The 14,306-nt window shown below is 40.1% G+C and overlaps 1 protein-coding gene across 3 annotated transcripts in view; it reads left to right on the top strand.

Moving 5' to 3' along the window:
- FLVCR2 (feline leukemia virus subgroup C cellular receptor family member 2) overlaps positions 1-14,306 on the top strand; it is an 87,915-nt gene that overhangs the window by 53,831 nt on the left and 19,778 nt on the right. For all 3 annotated transcript variants that reach the window (XM_027844937.1, XM_027844936.1, XM_027844935.1), the window contains exons 2-3: positions 1,697-1,838; positions 5,615-5,755. In XM_027844937.1, the coding sequence (XP_027700738.1) occupies positions 1,697-1,838; positions 5,615-5,755 (283 nt within the window). The remainder of the gene's footprint in view (positions 1-1,696; positions 1,839-5,614; positions 5,756-14,306) is intronic.

Below are 14,306 nucleotides of genomic sequence, written 5' to 3'. Positions count from 1 at the left end.
TTATTGTGGGTTGTATTGATGGAGGCAATGGGGCACATTGGAAAGAAGGCTGGATTTGGTGTCAGGTGACCTCAGATTTGAATCCTACCTCTACCACTCTCTTCCTGTGTGAACTCAGGTGAGTTATGCAGTCTCTCTGGGTCTTAGTTTCCTCATCTATGAAATGAGAAGGTTTGAGAGATGACTTATCAGGTACTTTCAAGCTCAAATTTATAATCCTAAAATTGTTTTCTATTTAAGTACTCATGTGGTTCTTGCTTTTTGCATTCAAGCAGTGGAATTAACTTTCACTTATTAGGTGTATGACCCTGGGCAAGTCATTTAACCTCTTTTTGCATCAGTTTCCTCATCTAAATGGGCATAAGTGTACCTATGTGGAAGAGTTGTAGGATCAAATGAACAGTAAATCACTTAGCACAGTGCCTGGCACATAGAAAATGCTATATAAATGTTGACTACTATTATTATTACCACACAATTCAAACCACAGCTCCCTTTTTAACAGGATGATAAACTTGGGTGAGGTGGCCAGTGAAGAGACAGTTTTTACTTATATTTTATTTTTAAATTATCTTTTATTCAATTATTATTATTGTTAACTTAAATAATTCTACAAAGTACTAACATCTTGCCACACGATTAAATTATCTTTTAAGCATTGTTAATTATAAATACAATTTTTCTATAGTTAAAATTGGTGTGTTACTATTTTATAACCTCACAAGATAGGTCAAGATTTTATTTGGAATTTTTCATCTGTATTTTATAAATGAGGTTGGTCTTTTCCTCATTTTTTGAGGGGGAAATATTTTTTTGTTTACATAATCTTTTATTTAGTTTTATCCTATTTAGTAAATAGCCACATGCATTATATGTGTATACATACATATATGTGTGTACATAAATACACATTTGAATATATAATACACATGTGTGAATCCATATGCATTTTCATGTACATATATGTATATGTTTCTTTTTTCTTTTTTCCTTAATAGTATTTTATTTTTTTTTCCAGTTATGTGTAAAGACAGTTTTCAACATTCATTTATCTAGAATTTTGAGATTCTAATTTTTTCTCCCTCCATTCTTTGCCTCCCCCTCCCCAAGGCAGCAAGCAATCTGATATAGATTATAAATGTACAACTATGTTAAACATATTTCCATATTAGTCATGTTGTGAAAGAAGAATCAGAACAAAAGGGAAAAATCACAAGAGAGAAAAAACAAAAAACAAAAAAAAAGTGAGAAGAGTATGTATGCTTCAATCTGCATTCAGACTGCATAGTTCTTTCTCTGAGTCTTTTGGAATTGTCTTGGATCACTGTGTTGCTGAGAAGAGCTAAGTCAATCATAGTTGATCATCATACAATGTTGCTACTACTGTGTACAATGTTCTCCTGGCTCTGCTCGCTTCACTCAGCATCAGTCCATACAAGTCTTTCCAGGTTTTTCCGAAGTCCTCCCGCTTATCATTTCTTATAGCACAATAGTATGCCATTACATTCATATACCTCGACTTGTTCAGTCATTCCCCAGTTGATGGGCATTGAAGGGGAAATATTATGCACTGAGTTTTGAGAAGGGTTGACTTTGGAAAATATGACTCTAACATCCTTCTCTCTGACAAGAGAACAGATGTTGATATACCCTTCACCAGAGTAATATGATCTCCATCCTTTTTCTCTCCTTACAGGTTGGTATTGCCTTAGGGTTCTTGATTCCTCCTCTTTTGGTACCCAACATCCAGGACCTGGAAGAACTTGCCTACCACATTAGCATTATGTTCTACATGATAGGAGCTGTGGCTTCCTTCCTCTTTATCCTTGTCATCATCAGTAAGTATAGAAGGCCTAACCTAGCAGGAGATGGTCCAAAAGACCTCCATCTGAGATGTGGAACTATTAGTAGAGAGTTGTAAGTTTAGCTCCAAAGTGTCACAACCTGGATCTCAGACCCTCTGGGAAGAGATTGCTCCATTTGCTGAGGAAGCATTGATAGCAAGATGACAATAGTCCTGAATAGTCAACAAGCATTTATTAAACACCTGCTATATGCCAGGAGTAGTGTGGACTTGGCTTCAAAACTCAAAGGCCCTATTTGTCTGATTGATAATGCCAAATACTGGAATGATTTTCTGGGAGATGGTTTCCATCTTCTCCCTTCAGCTTTGTTCTCAACTTCCCTTTGGAATGGAAAATAGTCCTCCCTTCCTTGTTAGCACTAAGTTTAGATTAGTGGTTTTGATGCAGTTTGGGGTTGCTGGGAACCCTGAAATGTCAGGGTACATGTGAGGATCTGCCTGGAAAGAATTCAAGCACTCAAGCCTTCTTCCAGTCAAAGTAGCAAGGTTTATTATAATGCCAGTAGAGCAGGCTAGATTCCTATGCATCTGTACTTGATGGGGGTGAGATTGATACTTATATACAAAAAATGAGCAGTGAAAAGATCTGGATGGGATTAAGGAGTGGTAAATAGTCTGGAATGGACTAAGTGAGGGACAGTAAAAGGAGTTAAGTGATCTGGAGTGGGTCAGGGGGACTGTGAAAGGAGTATTAAATGTCTAGGGTGGGCCAGAGTGACAATGTCAAGTATCTAGGTGGTCTGGGGTGGGCCAGATGCCTTTGGCAGAGGCGCCAGTGATATAGGCTACTGAAATGTATGGGAAAATTCAGGGACTGAGTTGCTTTCAAAGACATGGTCTTTTCCTTTTAGGGGTCTAGGTCCCATGACTCCATCATTTTGGCCTGGCGCATTATTAATAAGCTCTTAATCAATGCTTGTTGATACTAGGGCTTGGGTCACAGACTTCTTAGGCTAGTACAAATGATGAAGTCTCATTTAAATTCTGTTCTTATACATGCATCTCTTTCTCTTGATTGTCAGTGGAATCTTTGGCAGTAGGACAGATTTAAGGAGTTCGAACATCAAAGGAAAGTTGTTTCATAGGATCATAGATAAAGAGTTGGAAGGGTCTGGAGAGGTTATCCAGACCAGAGATGTCAAACTTGTGGTTTGATGGACATCTGGGGCAGGGGAGGGGGGAGAGGAGGAGATGGTTCTGAAGTAGTGAACTCCTGGAGTTGTCTGTTCACAACAATCTGTTCACAAATTGATGACTGTCTATATTTTCATTTGGTGAGTAGGAAGCAAAATTAGAGCAAAAAAGCAAGTGCCAGATTTTCAAAGTCAAATTTCAATGCAGTTGTTTCCAGATTCTGACATTTTCAGTAGACAGCTAGCCGTCAGCAATTACTGACTTTTCTGGGTTTTGTTTTGTTTTGTTTTGTTTGTTTTTACGAAGCACTGCTGAAAATGGTTGAGCAAAGAGTTTAGAAGTCCAGACAGAATTCTGATTTGCAATGTCTTAAATCTTATTGCTCCTTGCCCTTACAGAGAGATGTCTTCTTGCCCTATATTCATTCCCTTACTTAAAGGGGAAGTGAGCAGGATCATACAATGGCTGAGTGGGTGGAGAGTTAGCTGAGACTTTTCCTGGAGAGTGAGAAGCTGGACCTTTGAAGTCAGGATTTCTGAGTACTTTCTGGGTGAAAGGTCGGCTCTGATATTCTAAAAGAAAGTACATTCTTGTTTTCCAGGGTTTCCTCTTACTCTAGATAAACTTTAGAGATAATTCAGGGCTATAATTGTGGGGTTGTGGGGAAGGGATGCTAATGATTTTGATCAGGAAGGGTCACATTTAAATTGTTTATACACAGCTAATCATTTTCACCGAATGGATTAAGCCAAACAACTGCTGACTTTAAAAAAAAAAAAAAGGAAATTAGATTAGTGGCTTGACTGGGGGGAATGGCTAGACCTGATTAATTAATTCAGTCTGTGCTCCATTGGTTTGGTTAGTGGAGGGAAGGAGGAGGGGTAGAGATTAGATAGATAAGATAGACTAATTACTAAGGTTTACTATGTTTAGAACAAGTTTAAGAAATGGCCAGTATAGATGAAAGCAGGGCAGTGCCTGCCCTCAGGGAGTTTATCTTCTAATGAGGGGAGGTTACTCCTAAAGGAGTGTTGGAAAGAGGGTTGGGGGGTGTGAAGGGTACCCTGGCTAGCTAGAGTATGGTGAGAAAAGTGCGGGGCTGAAGAAGGAAGAAATAGATGTTTTGCGTTCACCCCATTCTTTTGTTTCAGAAGATGAACATTTAGGATTCTTTTTTAAAATGCCTTTTAGATTCCTTTGTGAGACAAATATTGCACCCTGTTTATGAGCAACTTCTCCAGAGGACCAATACCAAACACTCTTGCTTTTGCTTTCTTTGTTTCTTACATGGGTAGCTGAGTGGCATAGTGGATAGCGTGGTGGACCTTGAGTCAGGAAAACCTGAGTTCAAATTCTGCCTTAGTAGTTACTTAGTAGATGCTAACTTACTAGTTATATGATCCTGGGGAAAGTCACTTAACCTCAGCCTGCCTCAGTTTCCTAATCTGCAAAATAGGGAAAATAATAGTACCTACCCCCCATGTTTATTGTGGGGACAAAATGAAATAATATTTGTGAAGCACTTTGCAAACCTTAGAGCCCTATAAAAATGTTAGCTATTACTATTATTATACATTTTAGTTTCAGAGCTTTGTAATTTCCTCATGTCTTTCTGGTGTGTTAACCTGTTGCTTATTACTGGAATTCTCAGTTCTCCAAACTGTACCTGAGGGATCAGGTCCTTCTGTAAACTGTGATGAATAATTAACCCTAGAGAACATTCGGTAAGCCAAGAGCAGTGAAAAGTTGCTTCATGGGGTAGGCTGTTGGGAACCCTTCCAGAGCTAAACTTTGTGCTCCTTCTGCTCCTTGAAAGATGCTGCTCGTTTGCGTGCCAATTTCAGCTTCCATGCAATGGTGTGGCTTTAAGGAATTGGTTCAATCTATTTATGAAGTGACTATATAAAGATAAATTTATTAAGTAAAAAAGACATTTACTAAGTTAATATTACATGTAATACACTGTGCTGGATTCTGAGGATACAAAACTTTGAAATGACATAGTCCCTGCCCTCTGGGAACTTATCTTCTAGGGGAAAACATGAAGTACATACAAGCATCATACAAGGCTAGTGAGGCAGAACAGAGAGCCAATGTCCTATAAGAATATTTGATGAGAGATAAGTGGCTTTCCACTGGGAATATCATCGGGGATAGTTTCATGAAGGTGGTCATATCTGAATTTTAAAAGAAAAGATGGATTTTAATAGACAGAGATATGAAGGAAATATAGGTAATGAGTATGAATAGACAGAGATTGAAAAGTTTAGGGCATAATTAGGGAGTAACTGGTGGTCCTTGATGGCTGGAATGTCTGTAGAGAATGTGAAAGAGAGTAGAGTAGAGTAGAATAAGACAAGAGAGACAGGCTGGACCACAGGTAGGGAATCTGCGGCCTCAAGGCCACATGTGGACTTCTAGGTCCTCAGCTGTGGCCTTTTGATTGAATCCAGGGCCACGTGTAGCCTCAAGGCCACTGGTTCCCCACCCCTTGGCAGGAGGATAGATTGTGGAAGGCCTTAAATATTAAACTAAAGCATTTGTCTTTCATCTATAGCTACTGAACAGTATTGTGCAGTTTACTGACTTGTTCATTCCTTTCTTATTTTTTAAAAGTATTCAGGGAGAAGCCCAAATATCCCCCAAGCCATGCCCAGTACTTGAGCTATACGATGGAAGCACAGAAGCCTACTTATTTTAAGTGCATTGGCCGGCTGTTGAAGAATCAGAATTTTATGCTCCTCTTGGTCAGCTATGGTAAGGTTTAAAGGCAACCATGCAATCTGCATCTTCTACCCAATCAAAATCCTGTTAGTTGTTGTCAGTAAACCTCCAGCTCACTCCTTTCTTTCTCAAGGAATGAACTACATGGCTCACAATATTTCTCTCATTCCTATCTCCTCCCTTCATAGTAAGGAATTTAAATATACATATTGATGCTCCTTCGAACACCTTACCCTCCCAGTGCCTCAAACTACTTACCTTCCATGACTTTCAGCCACATAAGAAGATGGCCACACGCTTGATCTTGCCATCTACCAACTCACCTCCTCCATGTTCACAAACTCTGAAATTCCCTTATCTGATCACAATCTATTGACTTTCTACCTCTCCCTTTGCTTCTGATACTAAAACCTGATCTTTGCCTACACCATGACCATTTAATTGCTTTATCCTTCAGTTCTCATCACCTCCAAGTGAGCAATACTCTCCTCCTTTCTCCATCCTGACCTCTTGGTGAACTAGTTCAGAACTCTATTCTCTCTAATTTAGGGTCCCTTGCCCCTTTATCATATTGCCTATTGTGCCCTGACAAGCTTCATCCCTAGAGCACTCCCACAACTCTCTGCCTTTCCCTTCTACACACGTGCTGCTGAATAAAGGCAGAAAAAAATCACGCAACCATTTTGATTAGCTCCACCACAGATTTGTGTAACATAACCTCAACTGGGCCCTCACTGCTGCTAGGCAGTCCTAATTAACTCACTATCTAACTCACTACAGACAATCTTCCAAACTTTTTCATTCCTCCTCAAACATCTCATGACTCCCTCTCCCTCTAACCTCTCAGCTTAGAACTTTTCCTCATATTTTATTCAAAAAATCGAGGCTGTTTTCTGAGAGCTCCCTCTTCTGCCCTCCTAATAATTCAAATGCTTTCTGCCACTATCGCCTCCTTCACCCCTATCTCACATGAAGAGGTAACCCCACTGCTTGCCAAGACAAAGTCCTCTACCTGTACAAGTGATCCCATTCCATACTCTGTCATCCAACAGGTTGCCTTGGCTATCATCCCCACTCTCTCATTTATGTTCTTTCTCCCCCTGTCTACTGGCTACTTCCTTATTGCCTATAAGCAAGCCCATGTCTCTCCCATTCTCAAAAAATCCTCATTTGATCCTTTTTTTCCCCTACCTCTTGTGGCTAAACTTTTTAAGAAGGCCATTTCTACTAGGTGCCTTCACTTTCCTCTCACTCTCTAACGTCTGGCTTCCTACTTTATCATCCAATCAAAATTGCTTTCTCTAGTTGTCAGTGATCTCTTAATTGCCAGATCAAATAGCCTTTTCTTAATTCTCATCCTCTTTGACCTCTCTAAAGACTTTGACATTGTTGATCAACCTCTTCTCCTTGACACTCTCTTCTTTCTAGGTTTCTGTGATGCTGCAGGCTCCTGTTTCTCCTATCCTTCTGATCACTCCTCAGTCTCTTTTGCTAGATTGTCATCCCGGTCATGCCCATTAACTGTGGGTATCCCATAGGTCTCTGACCTGGGCCATCTTCTCTTCTCCCTCTATACTGTTTCACTTGTTGATCTCCTCAGCTCCCACAGATTCAATTATTATCTCTATGAGGATGATTCTTGAATTTACTTATCCAGTCCTAACTTCTCTGCTGATCTCCAATCTTAAATCTCCAACCTGAGCTCAAAACCGAACTCATTATCTTTCCCACCAAACCCTTCGCCCCTTCAAACTTCCCTGCTACCATCTAGGGCACCACCATCCTCCCAGTACCCCAGGCTTGAAACCTAGGTGTCATCCTCTAATCTTCACTGTCTCTCATCCTCTCATCCAATCTGTTGCCAAGGCCTGTCAATTTTATCTTCATAATATCTCCCACATGTCCCCCTTTTCTCCTCTGACACTACTACCACCCTGATGCAAGCCTTCATTTCCTAACCTACTCAATGGCTTCCTGTTACCTCCAGGATTAAATACAAAATCCTCTATTTGTAACCTGCCCCACCCCCACTTCCACCTTCACCCCTTCCCAATCTTCTTATACCTTACTCTCTTCCCCATACCCTATGATCCAATGATACTGGCCTCTTTGTCGTTCCTTGAGTTTAAAACTTCATCTCCAGACTGGGCATTTTTACTTACTTTCCCCCATGCCTGAAATGCTCTCCCGTCTCATCTCTGCCTTCTAACTTCCCTGCCTTCCTTCAATCCTTCCATGATTTTAGTCAAGCTAACACCAAACTTTCTGCAGGAAGCCTTCCCCAGTCCTTTTTAATCTTAGTGCCTTTTCTCTGAGACAACCTCAGATTACCTTTTTGTATATAGTTGTTTGCATGCTGTCTCCCCCATTACACTGTGAGCCTCTCAAACATTCAAACAACATTTATTAAGCACTTGGAGAAATAATGGAAGGGACAAACTTTGAGAAGAAACAGGATCAGAAGTAGAGGAGCTGGCCTTGTTAAGGAAAAGAGTCAGCTATTGTCAGACTGGAGCAAAGGAGGGTAGAATGGAAGATAAAAGCCCAGAGTTTTGAGGTGTAGGACAGGGAAAGGAGTGTACTTTTCCATTTCCTTATGGAAATTACCATTTGGTAACTGAGGCAGCTAGGTGACACAGTAGATAGAGCACTGGACCTGGAATCAAGAAGGCCTGAATTAAAATCCTGCCTCAAATCACTTACTGGCTGTGTTACCCTGGGTAAATGACAACCTCTGACTGCCTCAGTTTCCTCATCTGTAAAATAAGGTTAGTAATAACCTACAAGGTTTTCCTCAGAACAAAATGAGATAAGATCTGTAAAGTGCTTTGCAAATCTCTAAATGTCATATAAATGCTAGCTATTATTAACCTTATGCTGAACTGTTTATACTCCCTTCACTATTATTAAATAGCACTGATCTTCAACTTCCTGTACTCACTTCTCTCTGAAAGATCTAATCACTTAAACCCCACCAGACTTTTTTTTTGGTTTTAGCCACCAAATAATTCATCGTTTGAGTCATATCAGCTCAAGAAATGATCTAATGAGGTGTGGAAGGGTTACAGACTGAGTGAGCGGAGCAGGCCCTTGAAGTAATTACTTATTTTAACAAACTCCGCCATAACCTACCAATTTAGATGCCCCTTGGGCTCTGTCCTATAGCCACATCATGATTCGTGTAAATAATGATTTCCCTAAAGTGGTTGCATGTATTTGAATTTGTGCTATTTGAAGTTGCAATTATATAAAATATGGTAGTTGTTTCTAGTCCAGTGAAAATGCTCAGTGTGATTTTGAATAATGCAACCACTTCAGAGGTTTCATAATTTGAAATGGAATTGGATGGTGTTAACAAGTCCACTTGTGCATGACTTTTCCAGGTGCTATACAAAGTTGGTACAGCAGAGGATGGCTCCTCTTAGGCCTCGTTTCTTCACCCCTCTTCAAGCACATGTTAGCACAGGCCTAGTTGAGTAGGAAAGGAAGTGAGGGGAAATGTAAGGTCACTTGCGGCTGCTCTACCACGCAATGATTCAAATGTTTCTAAACATTTCCTTGTACTACTCATAGTAGTCTTGTTGGGGTAGAAGGCTGAAATGTATGGATAAAAGAGGTTTTCTAATCTCTAACACCAGAGTTGTTAGAGTGCTGGCCAGTGCTAGGGAGGACAGAGAAGTCTGTTAGAGTTACATTCTTCAACTCTGCATCTTTTATTAAAAATATTTTCCCCTTCTGTTTTTGTTTAATCTAACCTTTAAATTTAGAGAATCATAAAATTTTTGAGTTGAAAAAGCCTTCATTAGTGATCTAGTCCAAATGACCACTACAATTAAGCCATCTTCCACTTAACATACTCATTAGGCAGTCATTCCACCTCTGCTTGAAGACCTCTGTTGAGAGGGAATCTCAGAATCAGGGTTAGAACAACTCTCATCTTTAGAACATTTTCCCTGACACTGAGCCCAGATTTTCCTCTTTGCTTCTATGCATTGTTTCTGGTTCTGCCTTCTGGGTGTAACCAGAACTAGTTTAAGCTTCCTCCATAGGATAGTCTTTTGAGACTTCTGCAGGCTAACCCTACCAAGCTCATGGACTCATTGCCCCTCACCTTGGCTGCCCTCCTTCGGACAACCTCCTGCTTAACCATATCCTTTCTAAACTATTGTGCTCAGAATTGAACACAATACTCCAGATGAGTTCTGACCAAGACAGTCTAGAAGGATGATCACCTCTGCATTCCTGGAGGCTCCGCCTCTCTTACTACAGTCTAATGTAACCCCAGTTCCAAAGCCCATTGGTATGAAGAAGACTCTATCCTGGTTGGTGGACATAAATACCCTTCCCTGAATGAGGACAGGGGTGGAATTGGTGCAAACTCAAGAGAACTGAAGAGTCCTGCTTTCTCCCAATCTCATCATCTTTTTCAGTGGGTTTTACGGCTGGGGTTACATTCAGATTGTGTTAACTTTTTTTGTCTGTCACATCAAACTGTTGAATTATATTGAGTTTGCAGCCCAGTAAGAGCCCCAGATCTCTTGCAGAGGAACTGCTGAAATACAGGCCTTCCCCACGTTCAACTTGTTAAGCTGATTTTTTGAACTGAAGTGTGACTCTACATTTCTAGAATTGCAGTTTTATTTAAACTACTTAAAATATATTTTATTGATTTCTTCAAATATTTTTTATTATATTTATTATATTGCCCACTTTCCCCATATATCCCTCTCCCTTCCCTTCCAAGGGAGCCATTCTTTATAACAAAGAATTTCTTATTAAAAAAAAAAAAAGAGGAAAAAGAGGAAAAAAATTGAGAAAACCAATCAACACAGTGAAAAAAAGTCTTGTGATATGTAACGTTCCACACCTCACCCATAGATTCCTACCTCTGCAAAGGAGGGGCTAAATGGGGTGCATCTTCTCATAATTCTTCTTTGTGGCCAAGGCTGGACTTTATAGTTTTGCAATATTTGGTTTCAGTTGTTTTGTGGCTGGTGTTCTTTCCATTTCCATTTTTGTAGTTGTGTATATTGCTTTCTTGGTTCTGCTTACTTCACTGTGCCGAAGTTCATTTAAATCTCCAAACCTCTCTGTATTCACCATATTTGTCATCTCTCACATACAACACAGTAGTATCCCATTACAATTATGTACCATTTATTTAGCTATGTCCCAATTGATGGGCAGTTCTTTCCTTTCACAAAAGTGCTATGAATATTTGAGTGTATAGGGAACCTTTTTTGGGGGTATATGACTAAGCAGTAGAATTTTGAGGTCAAAAGGTGTGGACATTTTATTTGCATGTGAATTACATTTTATGAGATTTAAGCCGATGTTCTAGTTCAGCAGCTCTCAAACATTTTTGCCTCAGGACTGCTTTACACTCTTAAAAAAAAAATGAGGACCCCCTCAAGAGTTTTTGTTTATGTGGGTTTTGATGTTTACTGTGTTAGAAATCGAAATGACTATTATTTTGAAAACTGTTTTGATCTCATGGAGCCCTCTCAAAGGGCCTCCAGGGACTTTCAGGGGTCCCCAGAATGCCCTCAGAGAATTGCAGCTCCAACTTGTCAAGATCTTTCTGGGTCCTCTGTCATCCCACGTGTGAACTATCTTTCCCAGCTTTGTGTCATCTGCAGATGGGATAAATGAGACTTCTACTTTTATTCAAGAGGGTGATAAAAGTGTTAAATAGCACAGGGCCTAGGGCAGATCCCTAGGGCACTCTACTGGAGATCTCTTCCCAAGACGCCATGGAACAGCATTTCAATTGGCTACTCAGCCATTTCCAGGTTCATCACATTCCACTATCATTTAGCCTCTATTCTTCCCCACAAGGTCAGGGTGAGATACTTTATCCAATGCTTTGATAAAATCTAGTTAAACTGTATCTACAGCATTCCATTACCTCTCAAGTTACTAACTTTCTCAAAAAAAGGTATTAAAAGTTAACCTGGCATAATGTGTTCTTGACGGAAGCCATGCACTCTCTTTGCAATCACATTTTCTTTTCTAGATGTTCATTTGCCATCTCTATTGATCTGAGCTAGAATCTTTCCCAGAATTGAAGAAAAGCTCACAGATACACAGTTTATAGACTCTATCTTCTTCCTTTTTTGAAAATTGAGACATCTGTTCTCTTGTCTGGTGGTACCTCTCCCACCCTCCGTAATCTTTAAAATATTGAGAGTGATGCAGAAATTCCATCGGTGCCTAGTTCTCATCTGGGCAGCTAGGTGCTCTTTTAGTAGTTCCTTATTTATCCTGGAGATCAACTCTCCATCAGCCATTTTTATTTTCACCTTTCCAGAGCAAAGTCATTCTTTTCTTAGCAGGGAAAATGGAAGCAAAAGAAAGATGAAGGATTAGGCAGATCTGCCTCTCTGTTGTTGGGTTTTATTGTCCCATTCACATCAAGCAGTGGTTCTAATTTTCTTTGATCCTCCTCTTTCACCCATTATGATGAAACAACAACCCTTTTTCTCTCCCTAGTGTAAGTTCATTCTCAGTTTTTGCGCTCCTGACACTATTCTCTTTGGTATTCATGATCTGTTACCTGTTATTACTTCCATCTCTTGCATGGATTTTTTTTTAAAAAAAATCTAAATTGGTGAGCAAGTGTTCTGTTGGGCAACATTGCTCTCTTCAAATAACTCTCCTTCCTCCTCATTAGAAATGTTTCCCTTTGCATTTTCAGAATTACATTCTTGAGAGCCTCTCATCCCTCCTCAGCTGACCTCCCCTTGAAGAATGTTAGTCCGTGAGTCTTATCTAACTACCCTTCTTCTGAACCCTACTGTTCTCACAAAATCTCAGGTGAATGGCAAAATATGCCCTATTCTCTTCCTTCATCACTTTTCTCCAGGGTTCCAATTATTTTCACCCCAGCAGTGAGTTTCTCCATGGTAGTGAAAATAAGTTTCAGGTTCAAATCCAGCCTCAGACCAAACACTTGACACTTAATAGCTGTGTGACCCTGGGCAAGTCACTTAACCCCAATTGCCTAAAAATGAAAAAAGAAAAAGAAAAAAAAAGAAAAGAAGATTCAGAAGAGAATTTTACATTGTTGGTTTCTTTACATTTTGAAGGGATTCTGGCCAGAAACTCTGAGGATCTTCCCTCTCAGATTGATTTTTTTTATGAAGGCAAACTAGGACATCTTTTGCCTCAAACAAGAACCTCTATGGATAGGAGCTGGCCAGTTGGGCAACGCAGTCGTTCCTTCCTTCCTTCCTCCCTTCCTTCCTTCCTTCCTTCCTCCTCCCTCCTTCTTCACTCTCCCTTTCTTCCTTCCTTCTTCCCTCCCTCCTTCCCTTACCTACAGGTACTCTACCCAAAGGAAAATAAATTTTCATTGCTGAAAATTTGCAGTATGTCTTGGGATTTGCAGGTTAGATTTTTTACTTAAGGACCATGCCTTAAACCCAATCACTCTGGCTCTCAGTGATTGGACAACAATAGGCCCCAGGCCAAGCCCCACTTTGTCACTGTTTGACTTGTGTCTAATGTACTACTTGCATACTGAATTAGTTTCTCAGCTGTGGCTGTTTCTCTGCTATGCCAGCAAACTGATGATCTCTGGTTTGAAGGAATATATGGGCCTCTCCCCAGATTTGCCCCCTGAAATGTAATTGATTTAAAAATAAATCCATCCCTCACATGAGAAGTATAGGAAAATACAGCAGTTATCAAGCTTTTTGGTCTCAGGACCCCTTTACATTTTTAGAAATTGAGGATCCTTCTCCCAACAGCATTTGTAGACTTGGGCTATATCTATTGATATTTACTATATTAGAAATTAGAACAACTTAGTATTATGAAAATAGGTTTGACTTTGTGTAACCCTGAAAGGGTCTTGGGGACCCCCAGCCAGATCACACTTTGAGACAAAACTGTGGGTTATTAGAAATAACACTCAAGGGACAGCTAGGTGGCACACTAGATAGAGCACTGGCCCTGGAGTCAGGGGGACCTGAGTTCAAATGCGGTCTCAGACCAGACACTTGACACTTACTAGCTGTGTGACCCTAGGCAGGTCACTTAACCCCAACTGCCTTGCAAAAAGAGAGAGAGAGAGAGACAGAGACAGAGAGACAGAGAGAGACAGAGAGAGAGAGAAGAAAAAAGAAAGAAAGAAAAAAAGAAATAACACTCAATTCCCAAGTCTTCTGGATTAAATTCATTCCAAATCACAGCAGCTCTTACACTTCTCCTTAAACAAGGGGAAAAGCTGTTCACATATCATACTTTGAACATGCCAGAAATGTATTTCCTTCTCACCTTTACCTCTTAGAATCCTACTTTTCTTTAAGATCCAGCTGATGTACCACCTCCTAAACCCCATGTTTGTTAGTATAATTGCTCTCCAGTTCCCAGGTATATGCATGTCTGTTGACATCTCTTACTCCTCCATCCACTCTGCACTCCTGAGAAGGTAATTTCCTTGAGGGTAGAAAATATCTTTTTGTTTGTTTTGAAATGCTCTGTGCCTCCCTCTTGTGCCTTGGCCATAGTAGATGCTTAATTAATGTTTCTATTGGACTAGATGATCATGAATGATTTGGTCAGGGCTCTTCCCTTTCCA

This window comes from Vombatus ursinus, unplaced genomic scaffold (assembly GCF_900497805.2).
Source record: "Vombatus ursinus unplaced genomic scaffold, bare-nosed wombat genome assembly UNPS02014945.1, whole genome shotgun sequence".
NCBI lineage: Eukaryota > Metazoa > Chordata > Mammalia > Diprotodontia > Vombatidae > Vombatus > Vombatus ursinus.
The sequence above is the reverse complement of the archived record's forward strand: the minus strand, read 5'-3'. Positions and strand labels throughout refer to the sequence as shown.